Raw genomic sequence first — 12653 nt, forward strand, 5'->3', positions numbered from 1 at the left:
CTTGAAAACATTCAATGAGCCAGCCTCAACTGCTTCCTTGGGCAGAGAATTCCACAGATTCACAACCCTCTGGGAGAAGAAATTCTTTCTCAACTCAGTTTTAAATTGGCTCTTCCGTATGTTGAGGCTGTGCCCCCTAGTTCTAGTCTCCCCCACCAATGGAAACAACCTCTCTGCCTCTATCTTGTCTATCCCTTTCATGATTTTAAATGTTTCTATAAGATCACCCCTCATCCTTCTGAACTCCAAGGAGTAAAGACCCAGTCTACTCAATCTATCATCATAAGTTAAACCCCTCATTTCTGGAATCAGCCTAGTGAATCGTCTCTGTACCCCTTCCAAAGCTAGTATATCCTTCCTTAAGTAAGGTGACCAAAACTGCACGCAGTACTCCAGGTGCGGCCTTACCAATACCTTATACAGTTGCAGCAACACCTCCCTGCTTTTGTACTCCATCCCTTTCGCAGTGCTCCCTGCTTTTGTATTCCATCCCGTTCACAGTGAAGGCCAACATTCCATTTGCCTTCCTGATTACCTGCTGCACCTACAAACTAACCTTTTGGGATTCATGCACATTTGCAGGTGCACCCAAAAAGAGTTTCATGCACAAGGACCCCCAGGTCCCTCTGCACCACAGCATGTTGTAATTTCTCCCCATTCAAATAATATTCCTTTTTACTGTTTTTTTTTCCCAAGGTGGATGACCTCACACTTTCCGACATTGTATTCCATCTGCCAAACCTTAGTCCATTCGCTTAACCTATCCAAATCTCCTTGCAGCCTCTCTGAGTCCTCTGCACAACCTGCTTTCCCACTAATCTTAGTGTCATCTGCAAATTTTGTTGCACTACACTCTGTCCCCTCTTCTAGGTCATCTATGTATATTGTAAACAGTTGTGGTCCCAGTACTGATCCCTGTGGCACACCACTAATCACTGATTTCCAACCGGAAAAGGACCCATTTATTCCTACTCTCTGCTTTCTGTTCGCCAGCCAATTCTCTATCCATGCTAATACATTTCCTCTGACTCCGCGTACCTTTATCTTCTGCAGTAACCTTTTGTGTGGCACCTTATCGAATGCCTTTTGGAAATCTAAATACACCACATCCATCGGTACACCTCTATCCACCATGCTCGTTATATCCTCAAAGAATTCCAGTAAATTAGTTAAACATGATTTCCCTTTCATGAATCCATGCAGTGTCTGCTTGATTGCACTATTCCTATCCAGCTGTCCCGCTATTTCTTCCTTAATAGTTTCAAGCATTTTCCCCACTACAGATGTTAAACTAACCGGCCTATAGTTACCTGCCTTTTGCCTGCCCCCTTTTTTAAACAGAGGCGTTACATTAGCTGCTCTCCAATCCTCTGGTACCTCCCCAGAGTCCAGAGAATTTTGGTAGATTATAACAAATGCATCTGCTATAACTTCCGCCATCTCTTTTAATACCCTGGGATGCATTTCATCAGGACCAGGGGACTTGTCTACCTTCAGTCCCATTAGTCTGTCCAGCACTACCTCCCTAGTGATAGTGATCATCTCAAGATCCTCCCTTCCCACATTCCTATGACCAGCAATTTTTGGCATGGTTTTTGTGTCTTCCACTGTGAAGACGGAAGCAAAATAATTGTTTAAGGTCTCAGCCATTTCCGCATTTCCCATTATTAAATCCCCCTTTTCATCTAAGGGACCAACATTTACTTTAGTCAATCTTTTCCGTTTTATGTATCTGTAAAAGCTTTTACTATCTGTTTTTATGTTTTGCGCAAGTTTACCTTCGTAATCTATCTTCCCTTTCCTTATTGCTTTTTTAGTCATTCTTTGCTGTTGCTTAAAATTTTCCCAATCCTCTAGTTTCCCACTAACCTTGGCCACCTTATACGCATTGGTCTTTGATTTGATACTTTCCTTTATTTCCTTGGTTATCCACGGCTGGTTATCTCTTCTCTTGCCGCCCTTCTTTTTCACTGGAATATATTTTTGTTGCGCATTATGAAAGAGCTCCTTAAAAGTCCTCCACTGTTCCTCAATTGTGCCACCGTTTAGTCCTTGTTTCCAGTCTACTTTAGCCAACTCTGCCCTCATCCCACTGTAGTCCCCTTTGTTTAAGCATAGTACGCTCGTTTCTGACACAACTTCCTCATCCTCAATCTGTATTACAAATTCAACCATATTGTGATCACTCATTCCGAGAGGATCTTTTACGAGGAGATCGTTTATTTTTTCTGTCTCGTTACACAGGACCAGATCCAAAATGGCTTGCTCCCTTGTAGGCTCTGTTACATACTGTTCTAAGAAACAATCCCGTATGCATTCTATGAATTCCTCCTCCAGGGTGTGGCCTCACCAAGGCCCTGTACAACTGCAGTAAGACCTCCCTGCTCCTATACTCAAATCCTCTCGCTATGAAGGCCAACATGCCATTTGCCTTCTTCACCGTCTGCATGCCAGCTTTCAATGACTGATGTACCATGACACCCAGGTCTCGTTGCACCTCCCCTTTTCCTAAACTGTCACCATTCAGATAATATTCTACTTTCCTGTTTTTGCCACCAAAGTGGATAACCTCACATTTATCTACATTATACTGCATCTGCCATGCATTTGCCCACTCACCTAACCTGTCCAAGTCACCCTGCAGCCTCTTAGCTTCCTTCTCACAGCTCACACTGCCACCCAGCTTAGTGTCATCTGCAAACCTGGAGATATTACATTCAATTCCTTCGTCTAAATCATTAATGTATATTGTAAATAGCTGGGGTCAAGCACTGAACCTTGCGGTACCCCACTAGTCGCTGCCTGCCATTCTGAAAAGGACCCGTTTATTCTTACTCTTTGCTTTCTGTCTGCCAACCAGTTCTATATCCACGTCAATACATTACCCCTAATACAATGTGCTTTAATTTTGCACACTAATATCTTGTGTGGGACCTTGTCAAAAGCCTTTTGAAAGTCCAAATACACCACATCCACTGGTTCTCCCTTGTCCACTCTACTAGTTACATCCTCACAAAATTCTAGAAGATTTGTCAAGCAGGATTTCCCTTTCATAAATCCCTGCTGACTTGGACCGATCCTGTCACTGCTTTCCAAATGCGCTGTTATTACATCTTTAATAATTGATTCCAACATTTTCCCCACTACCAATGTCAGGCTAACCGGTCTATAATTCCCTGTTTTCTCTCTCTCTCCTTTTTTAAAAAGTGGGGTTACATTAGCTACCCTCCAATCCATTGTAACTGATCCAGAGACTATAGATTGTTGGAAAATGACCACCAATGCATCCACTATTTCTAGGGCCACTTCCTTAAGTACTCTGAGATGCAGATTATCAGGCCCTGGGGATTTATCGATCTTCAATCCCATCAATTTCCCTAACACAATTTCCTGACTAATAAGGATTTCCTTCAGTTCCTCCTTCTCGCTAGACCCTCGGTCTCCTAGTATTTCCGAAAGATTATTTGTGTCTTCCTTAGTGAAGACCGAGCCAAAGTATTTGTTCAATTGGTCTGCCATTTCCTTGTTTCCCATTACAAATTGACCTGATTCTGACTGCAAGGGACCTACGTTTGTCTTCACTAATCTGTTTCTCTTCACATATCTATAGAAGGGACCTCCTGAGGATGTTGTGAATAGCACTTTTAGTAAGCTGGTCACACCGCAGGTAAAGGTTACAAAGGCAGATAGGGGATGGATGACCATCAGGTAGAGCAGGAGTAGGAAGGTAGTGCGGGAGTCCCCTGCGGTTATCTCCCTCCAAAACAGATATGGCATGGGTGGCTCTGCTGCACAGGAGGGCAGGAAAAAGAGTGGGAGAGCTATAGTGGTAGGGGATTCTATTGTAAGAGAATAGATAGGTGTTTCTGCGGCCGCAATCGAGACTCCAGGATGGTATGTTGCCTCCCTGCTGCAAGGGTCAAGGATGTCTCTGAGCGGCTGCAGAGCATTCTGGAGGAGGAGGGTGAACAGCCAGTTGTCGTGGTGCATATAGGTATCAACGATATAGGTAAAAAATGGGATGAGGTCCTACAAGCTGAATTTAGGGAGCTAGGAGTTAAATTAAAAAGTAGGACCTCAAAAGATAGTAATCTCAGGATTGCTACCAGTGCAACGTGCTAGTCAGAGTAGAAATAGCAGGATAGTCAAGATGAATACATGGCTTGAGGAATGGTGCAAGAGGGAGGGATTCAAATTCCTGGGACATTGGAACCGGTTCTGGGGGAGGTGGGACCAGTACAAACCAGACGGTGTGCAGCTGGGCAGGACCGGAACTGATGTCCGAGGGGGAGTGTTTGCTAATGCTGTTGGGGAGTGTTTAAACGAATATGGCAGGGGGATGGGCATGTATGCAGGGAGACAGAGGGAAGTAAAATGGGGGCAGAAGTAAAAGGTAGAAAAGAGATAAGGAAACGTGGAGGGCAGAGAAATCAAAGGCAAAAATCAAAAAGGGCCACATTACAGCATAATTCTAAAAGGACAAAGAGTGTTAAAAAAACAAGCATGAAGGCTCTGTGTCTCAATGCGAGGAGCATTCGTAATAAGGTGGATGAATTAACTTCACAGATAGTTGTTTACGGGTATGATGTAATTGGGATTACGGAGACATAGCTCCAGGGTGACCAAGGCTGGGAATTCAACATCCAGGGGTAGTCAATATTCAGGAAGGATAGACAGAAAGGAAAAGGAGTTGCGGTAGCGTTGCTGGTTAAAGAGGAGATTAACGCAATAGTAAGGAAGGACATTAGCTTGGATGATGTGGAATCTGTATGGGTAGAGCTGCGGAACACAAAGGGCAGAAAACGCTAGTGGGAGTTGCGTACAGACCACCAAACCGTGGTAATGAGGTTGGGGATGGCATCAAACAGGAAATTAGGGATGCGTGCAATAAAGGTACAGCAATTATCATGGGTGACTTTAATCTGCATATAGATTGGGCTATCCAAACTGGTAGCAACACAGTGGAGGAGGATTTCCTGGAGTGTATTTCTAGACTATGGTTTTCTTGACCAATATGTCGAGGAACCAACTAGAGAGCAGGCCATCCTAGACTGGATCTTGTGTAATGAGAGAGGATTAATTAGCAATCTTGTAGTGCGAAGCCCCTTAAGGGGAAGAGTGGCCGTAATATGGTAGAATTCTTCATTAAAATGGAGAGTGACACAGTTAATTCAGAAACTAGGATCCTGAACTTAAAGGCCCCAAGTTTCCACATGATTTGCTCCTGATTTTTAGGATCAACTGGTGTAGAACGGAGTATCTTAGAAATCGGAATTCTCCACATTTAGTTTTCTGCAGTTCGAGTCAGGTAGAACAGTTTCACTTTGGAACTGAATTTTTTTTTCAAAAGGGGGCGTGTCCGGCCACTGACGCCTGATTTGAAAGTTTCCACAGTGAAAACGTACTCCAAACTAACTTAGAATAGAGCAAGTGAAGATTTTTGTACGCTCGAAAAAACCTTGTCTACACTTTAAAAAATCAGGCGCAGGTTACAAATTAGGCGTCGGGAACGAGGTGGGGGGGGGAGGGGCGGGTGAAGGGAAGTCATTAAATTCTACAATCAATTCTTAGTTATACTTATACAAATATTATACAAATAAATCCAACCTGAATAAAAATTTATAAGCAAAGAAAAGATTAAATAAACCATGTTCCTACCTGTGTGAAAGTGCTTCAGGTAGGCCTTTAAGGCAGCGGTGTGGCGTCTGTCTCGGGGCAGGCAGCAAGCAGCGCTTCAGGCAGCGGTGTGGCGTCGGTCTCTGGGCAGGCAGCAAGCAGCGCTTCAGGCAGCGGTGTGGCGTCGGTCTCTGGGCAGGCAGCAAGCAGCGCTTCAGGCAGCGGTGTGGCGTCGGTCTCGGGGCAGGCAGCAAGCAGCGCTTCAGGCAGCGGTGTGGCGTCGGTCTCGGGGCAGGCAGCAAGCAGCGCTTCAGGCAGCGGTGTGGCGTCAGTCTAGGGGCAGGCAGCGGTGTGGCGTCAGTCTCGGGGCCAGGCAGCAAGCAGCGCTTCAGGCAGTGGTGTGGCGTCGGTCTCGGGGGCAGGGGCAGGCAGCAAGCAGCCTTGGTGCTTGAGGCAGGCCTTCATTCCCCGCGAAGATGCAGCACCCGGACGGACTTGAGGCCATTCGGCCATGGGATTCCAGCGGCGTCAGTAGCTGATCGGGAGCAGCAGCAGCCTTCGAGCTGTGAGGGGGACTGACTGCTAAAAGCACTCCCTCACACACAGAAATATCAAGAAAATTAAAATGCAAGCCTTTGCAAGAGTTCAATAAACAAATTTTCACTTTTTCTGCAGCACTTTTTAAAAATGGCTGAGTGCCAATGTTTACTTCAGACTGCGCATGCGCGAACGCTCCAACGCGCACGCGCAGGGTTGCCGGCACCAAAAAAACTCATTTAAATTGTACCCGCCCACTCCTACTTACAAAATCGGCGCGAGTGGTAGGCTCCGCCCCCTGTGCGCCACGCCAAGCAGATATCGAGCTGCAAGGAGCTCGAGAATACCATGTTTTTTTTCAGGCGCCGTTTTCGGCGCGAGAAACAGGCGCCCAGCTCTGAGGGGTGCCTTTTTCGTCGCGTGTGGAAACTTGGGGCCATTGAAAGGTAACTTCGATGGTATGAGACGTGAATTGGCTAGGATAGACGCTTGAATGATACTTAAAGGGTTGACGGTGGATAGGTAATGGCAAACATTTAAAGATCACATGGATGAACTGCAACAATTGTACATCCCTGTCTGGCGTAAAAATAAAACTGGGAAGGTGGCTCAACCGTGGCTAACAAGGGAAATTAGGGATAGTGTTAAATCCCAGGAAGAGGCATATAAATTGGCCAGAAAAAGCAGCATACCTGAGGACTGGGAGAAATTTAGAATTCAGCAGAGGAGGACAAAGGGTTTAATTAGGAGGGGGGAAAATAGAGTATGAGAGTAAGCTTACAGGGAACATTAAAACTGACTGCAAAAGCTTCTATAGATATGTGAAGAGAAAAAGATTAGGGTCATTGAATATATTTAAGGTGGAGTCACAGATTTTTGAACGAGTCAAGGGTTATGATGAGTGGGCAAGAAAGTGGAGTTGATGCCAAGATCAAATCAGCCATGATCTTATTGAATGGCGGAGCAGGCTCGAGGGTCCAAAAGGCTCTCCTGCTCCTATTTCTTCTATTCTTATGAAGCAGTCTAACAGGTCACTTGGTTGTAAAAGCAGCCACTAAAGAAGGTGCACTAAAACCTTCTCCGAGAAGATAGGGTTGGGCAACAAATATGACCTGCTAATGTCACCTACATCACAAGAACAATAATGAAAAAAGTACAGAGGTTACTGACATGAGTCATTTGATTCCCCGGTCCTATGGCCTTGCATCAAGATCTATCGAGCAGGGATGGACGTGAGTCCCATTGCCTAGCCTAAACCCATCTTGCCAATTATTTGACAATTTCAGTTGGACACACTTTTGGAATAGAGAGACTCTGATGTAGTGCTGGCCACTGAACTGGGTTCCATTCGTGTGCCATTCAGAAACCTGATCCCAGGTTTTACAGGGTTTTATTTCCTAGATGTATTGTAGCTAACCATACAGTGTTTATCGTAAGAGAGAAACCACATCTTTGCCTTGTCTCCCAAAGTTGAAGTCTGGCATTCTTCCTAATGTAGCTTCAGTTTTTGTACTTGAACTTGGAGTTGGAGTTTTTCTACATGCTGCAGCAGTTTCACTTTCATTGAGTGGCAAGGTAAGCCCTTACTCTGTTGGTACAAAATTGACTCTCTCAATCAGTAAAGGTAGCAGGAGTACAGCGTCGTTGTTAAAGCACATTGGGCCATACAAAATGTCGACTGTAGCATGTTGAGTCTCGTGGGCTTAATGATAGAAACATAGAAAATAGTGCAGGAGTAGGCCATTCGGACTGTCAAGCCTGCACCACCATTCAATAAGATCATGGCTGATCATTCCCTCAGTACCCCTTTCCTACTTTCTCTCCATACCCCTTGATCCCCTTAGCCATATCTAACTCCCTCTTGAATATATCCAATGAACTGGCATCAACAACTCTCTGTGGCAGGGAATTCCACAGGTTAACAACTCTGAGTGAAGAAGTTTCCCCTCATCTCAGTCCTAAATGGCCGCCCCATTATCCTAAGATTGTGTCCCCTGGTTCTGGACTTCCCCAACATCGGGAACATTCTACCCGCATCTAACCTGTCCCGTCCTGTCAGAATCTTATGTTTCTATGAGATCCCCTCTCCTTCTAAACTCCAGTGTATAAAGGCCCAGTTGATCCAGTCTCTCCTCGTATGTCAGTCCTGCCATCCCGGGAATCAGTCTGGTGAACCTTCGCTGTACTCTCTCAATAGCAAGAACATCCTTCCTCAGATCAGAAGACCAAAACTGAACACAATATTCCAGGTGAGGCCTCACTAAGGCCCTGTATAACTGCAGTAAGGCCTCCCTGCTCCTATACTCAAATTCCCTAGCTATGAAGGCCAACATACCATTTGCCGCCTTCACCGCCTGCTGTACCTGTATGCCAACTTTCAATGACTGATGAACCATGACACCCAGGTCTCGTTGCACCTCCCCTTTTCCTAATCTGCCGCCATTCAGATGATATTCTGTCTTCGCGTTTTTGCCCCCAAAGTGGATAACCTCTCATTAATCCACATTATACTGCATCTGCCATGCATTTGCCCACTCACCGAACCTGTCCAAGTCACCCTGCAGCCTCTTTGCGTCCCCCTCACAGCTCACACCGCCACCCAGTTTAGTGTCATCTGCAAACTTGGAGATATTATACTCAATTCCTTCATCCAAATCATTGATGTATATTGTAAAGAGCTGGGGTCCCAGCACTGAGCTCTGCGGCACTCCACTAGCCATTGCCGCCATTCTGAAAAGCACCCGTTTATACCGACACTCTGCTTCCTGTCTGCCAACCAGTTCTCTATCCACGTCAGTATATTACTCCCAATACCATGTGCTTTGATTTTGCACACCAATCTCGTGTGGGACCTTGTCAAAAGCCTTTTGAAAGTCCAAATACACCACATCCACTGGTTCTCCCTTGTCCACTTTACTAGTTACATCCTCAAAAAAATTCCAGAAGATTTGTCCAGCATGATTTCCCTTTCACAAATCCATGCTGACTTGGACCTATCAAGTCACTGCTTTCCAAATGTGCTGCTATTTCATCCTTAATAATTGATGCCAACATTTTCCCCACTACTGTTGTCAGGCTAACCGGTCTATAATTACCCACTTTCTCTCTCCCTCCCTTTCATTTAAAAGTGGGGTTACATAAGCTATCCTGCAGTCCATAGGAACTGATCCCGAGTGATGGACTGTTGGAAAATGATCACCAATGCATCCACTATTTCTAGGGCCACTTCCTTGAGTACTCTGGGATGCAGACTATCAGGCCCCGGGGATTTATCGGCTTTCAATCCCATCAATTTCCAGAACACAATTTCCCGCCTAATAAGGATATCCTTCAGTTCCTCCTTCTCACTAGACCCTCAGTCCCCTAGTATTTCCGGAAGGTTATTTGTGTCTTCCTTCGTGAAGACAGAACCAAAGTATTTGTTCAATTGGTCTGCCATTTCTTTGTTCTCCATTATAAATTCATCTGAATCCAACTGCAAGGGACCTACGTTTGTCTTCACTAATCTTTTTCTCTTCACATATCTCTAGAAGTTTTTGCAGTCAGTTTTTATGTTCCCGGCAAGCTTCTTCTCGTACTCTCTTTTCCCCCTCTTAATTAAACCCTTTGTCCTTCTCTGCTGAATTCTAAATTACTCCCAGTCCTCAGATTTGTTGCTTTTTCTGGCCAATTTATATGTCTCTTCCTTGGATTTAACACTATCCTTAATTTCCTTTTTTAGCCACGGTTGAGCCACCTTCCCCGTTTTATTTTTACTCCAGGCAGTCATGTACAATTGCTGAAGTTCATCCATGTGATCTTTAAATGTTTGCCATTGCCTATCCACCATTAATCCTTTAAGTATCATTTGCCAGTCTATTCTAGCCAATTCACGCATCAAACCATCGAAGTTACCTTTCCTTAAGTTCAGGATCCTAGTTTCTGAATTAACTGTGTCACTCTCTATCTTAATAAAGAATTCTACCATGTTATGGTCACTCTTCCCCAAGGAGCCTCACACAACAAGATTGCTAATTACACATCACTCAGTCTAGGATGGCCAGCTCCCTAATTGGTTCCTCGACATTCCTCGATAGAAAACCATCCCTAATACACTCCAGGAAATCCTCCTCCACTGCATTGCTACCAGTTTGGTTAGCCCAATCTATATGTAGATTAAAGTCGTCCATGATAACTGCTGTACCCTTATTGCATGCATCCCTAATTTCTTGTTTGATGCTGTCCCCAACCTTACTACTACTGTTTGGTGGTCTGTACACAATTGCCACCAGCGTTTTCTGACCCTTGGTATTCCGTAGCTCCACCCATACCAATTCCACATCATCCAAGCTAATGTCCTTTCTTATTATTGCATTAATTTTCTCCTTAACCAGCAATGCCACCCCGCCTCCTTTTCTTATCTGTCTATCCTTTCTAAATGTTGAATACCCCTGGATGTTGAGTTCCCAGCCCTGATCATCCTGGAGCCATGTCTCCGTGATGCCATTTACATCATACCTGTTAATTGCTATCTGCGCATTTAATTCATCCACCTTATTCCGAATACTCCTCGCATTGAGGCACAGAGCCTTCAGGCTTGTCTTTCTAACACACTTTGCCCCTTTAGAATTTTGCTGTAATGTGGCCCTTTGTGCTTTTTGCCTTAGGTTTCTCTGCCCTCCACTTTTACTTTTCTTCTTTCTATCTTTTGCTTCTGCCCCCATTCTACTTGCCTCTGTCTCCCTGCATAGGTTCCCATCCCCCTGCCATTTTAGTTTAACTCCTCCCCAACAGCACTAGAAAACACTCCCCCCTAGGACATTGGTTCTGGTCCTGCCGAGGTGCAGACTGTCCGGTTTGTACTGGTCCCATCTTCCCCCAGAACCGGTTCCAATGTCCCAGGAATTTGAATCCCTCCCTTCTGCACCACTCTTCAAGCCACGTATTCCTCTGAGCTATCCTGCGATTCCTACTCTGACTAGCATGTGGCACTGGTAGCAATCCTGGAATTACTACTTTTGAGGTCCTACTTTTTAATTTAGCTCCTAGCTCCCTAAATTCATCTTGTAGGACCTCATATCGTTTTTTACCTGTATCATTGGTACATATATGAACCACGACAACTGGCTGTTCACCCTCCCTTTTTAGAATGCCCTGCACGCGCTCTGAGACATCCTTGACCCTTGCACCAGGGAGGCAACATACCATCCTGGAGTCTCGGTTGTGGCTGCAGAAACGTCTATCCCCCTTACAATAGAATCCCCTATCACTATAGCTCTACCACTCTTTTTCCTGCCCTCCTGTGCAGCAGAGCCACCCACGGTGCCATGAACTTGGCTGCTGCTGCCCTCCCCTGATGAGTCATCCCCCTGCAAAACAGATACACCGCTTTGGGTACTGTTGAGGGGGATGACCGCAGGGGAATCCTGCACTACCTTCCTTGCACTACTCTTCCTATTGGTCACCCATTCCTTATCTGGCTGTGTACCCTTTACCTGCGGTAAGACCAACTCACTAAATGTGTTATTCACATCATTCTGAGCATCATGGATGCTCCAGAGTGAATTCACCTTCGGCTCCAGTGCCGCATGCAGTCCGTCAGGAGCTGCAGGCGGATGCACTTCCCGCACACTGGAAGCGTCCCTGACTTCCCACATAGTACAAGAGGAGCTTAACACGTGTCTGAGCTCTCCTGACATGACTTAACCCTTAGATAAACTTAAATTGGCAGCAACAATGCTAAAGGTTACTTATTGATAAAGAAAAAAAAAAAGAAAAACTACTTATCAATCACCAGCCAACAATGATCCTGAAGACAACAACGTAAGTAAACTCCAGGCTCAGGTGATGGACCAACCTTCTTTCATCTGGCTTGAGAACATGGTTGTGCTTGGATTTTGGTCCAGATGTTTTTTGCCAAATTATCTGAATGTTCATGTACTACAAGAAATCATCATGAACCTGGTGTTCAGGTTTTTAGAAGGATGAACACCTCTGTGGTCAGTAAAACTGTATTCTCGCTTATTTCTTAAACTTCTGTCTTAAGTGAGTTATGCACAAAATTAATTATTACAAAATGAATGTATTCTGGCAATTTGCATTTATGATTTCCTTCAGTATGTTTAAAATCAGTGATCCGCTACAGCTGAAGTTAACTCCTAAAATAATCCCAGTATTGTTTCCAGATCAGTAACTTCACTGATGGACTCGCCAGCCAAGACCAACTCTCTGGAAAAAAAGCTGCTGATAAAGAACAAAGAACTGCAGGAGACACAGGACACATGTCATAAGGTACACATGGGACAAATTACGCAGGATTTTTCTTTATTTGACTTGTTTGTCCACATATGGTAGAGGCTCCATATTCAACCAAAGTCAGCAATTCACCAGATTAACATCACTACCTCTTATTTTTACCTTCCTTCCTCAGATCCCACCTAAAAGAGTTATATTCTTTACTGGTGGACACCAAGTTTAAGAACATAAAAAATAGGAGCAGCAGTCAGCAATTCGGACCCTCG

General features: G+C 44.9%; 1 protein-coding gene across 2 annotated transcripts in view; it reads left to right on the forward strand.

Moving 5' to 3' along the window:
* The window catches only part of LOC139268860 (citron Rho-interacting kinase-like), a 336825-nt gene that overhangs the window by 102571 nt on the left and 221601 nt on the right, over nt 1–12653 (forward strand). For both annotated transcript variants that reach the window (XM_070887645.1, XM_070887646.1), the window contains exon 11: nt 12318–12423. In XM_070887645.1, the coding sequence (XP_070743746.1) occupies nt 12318–12423 (106 nt within the window). The remainder of the gene's footprint in view (nt 1–12317; nt 12424–12653) is intronic.

Source organism: Pristiophorus japonicus, chromosome 8 (assembly GCF_044704955.1).
Source record: "Pristiophorus japonicus isolate sPriJap1 chromosome 8, sPriJap1.hap1, whole genome shotgun sequence".
NCBI classification, from domain to species: domain Eukaryota; kingdom Metazoa; phylum Chordata; class Chondrichthyes; family Pristiophoridae; genus Pristiophorus; species Pristiophorus japonicus.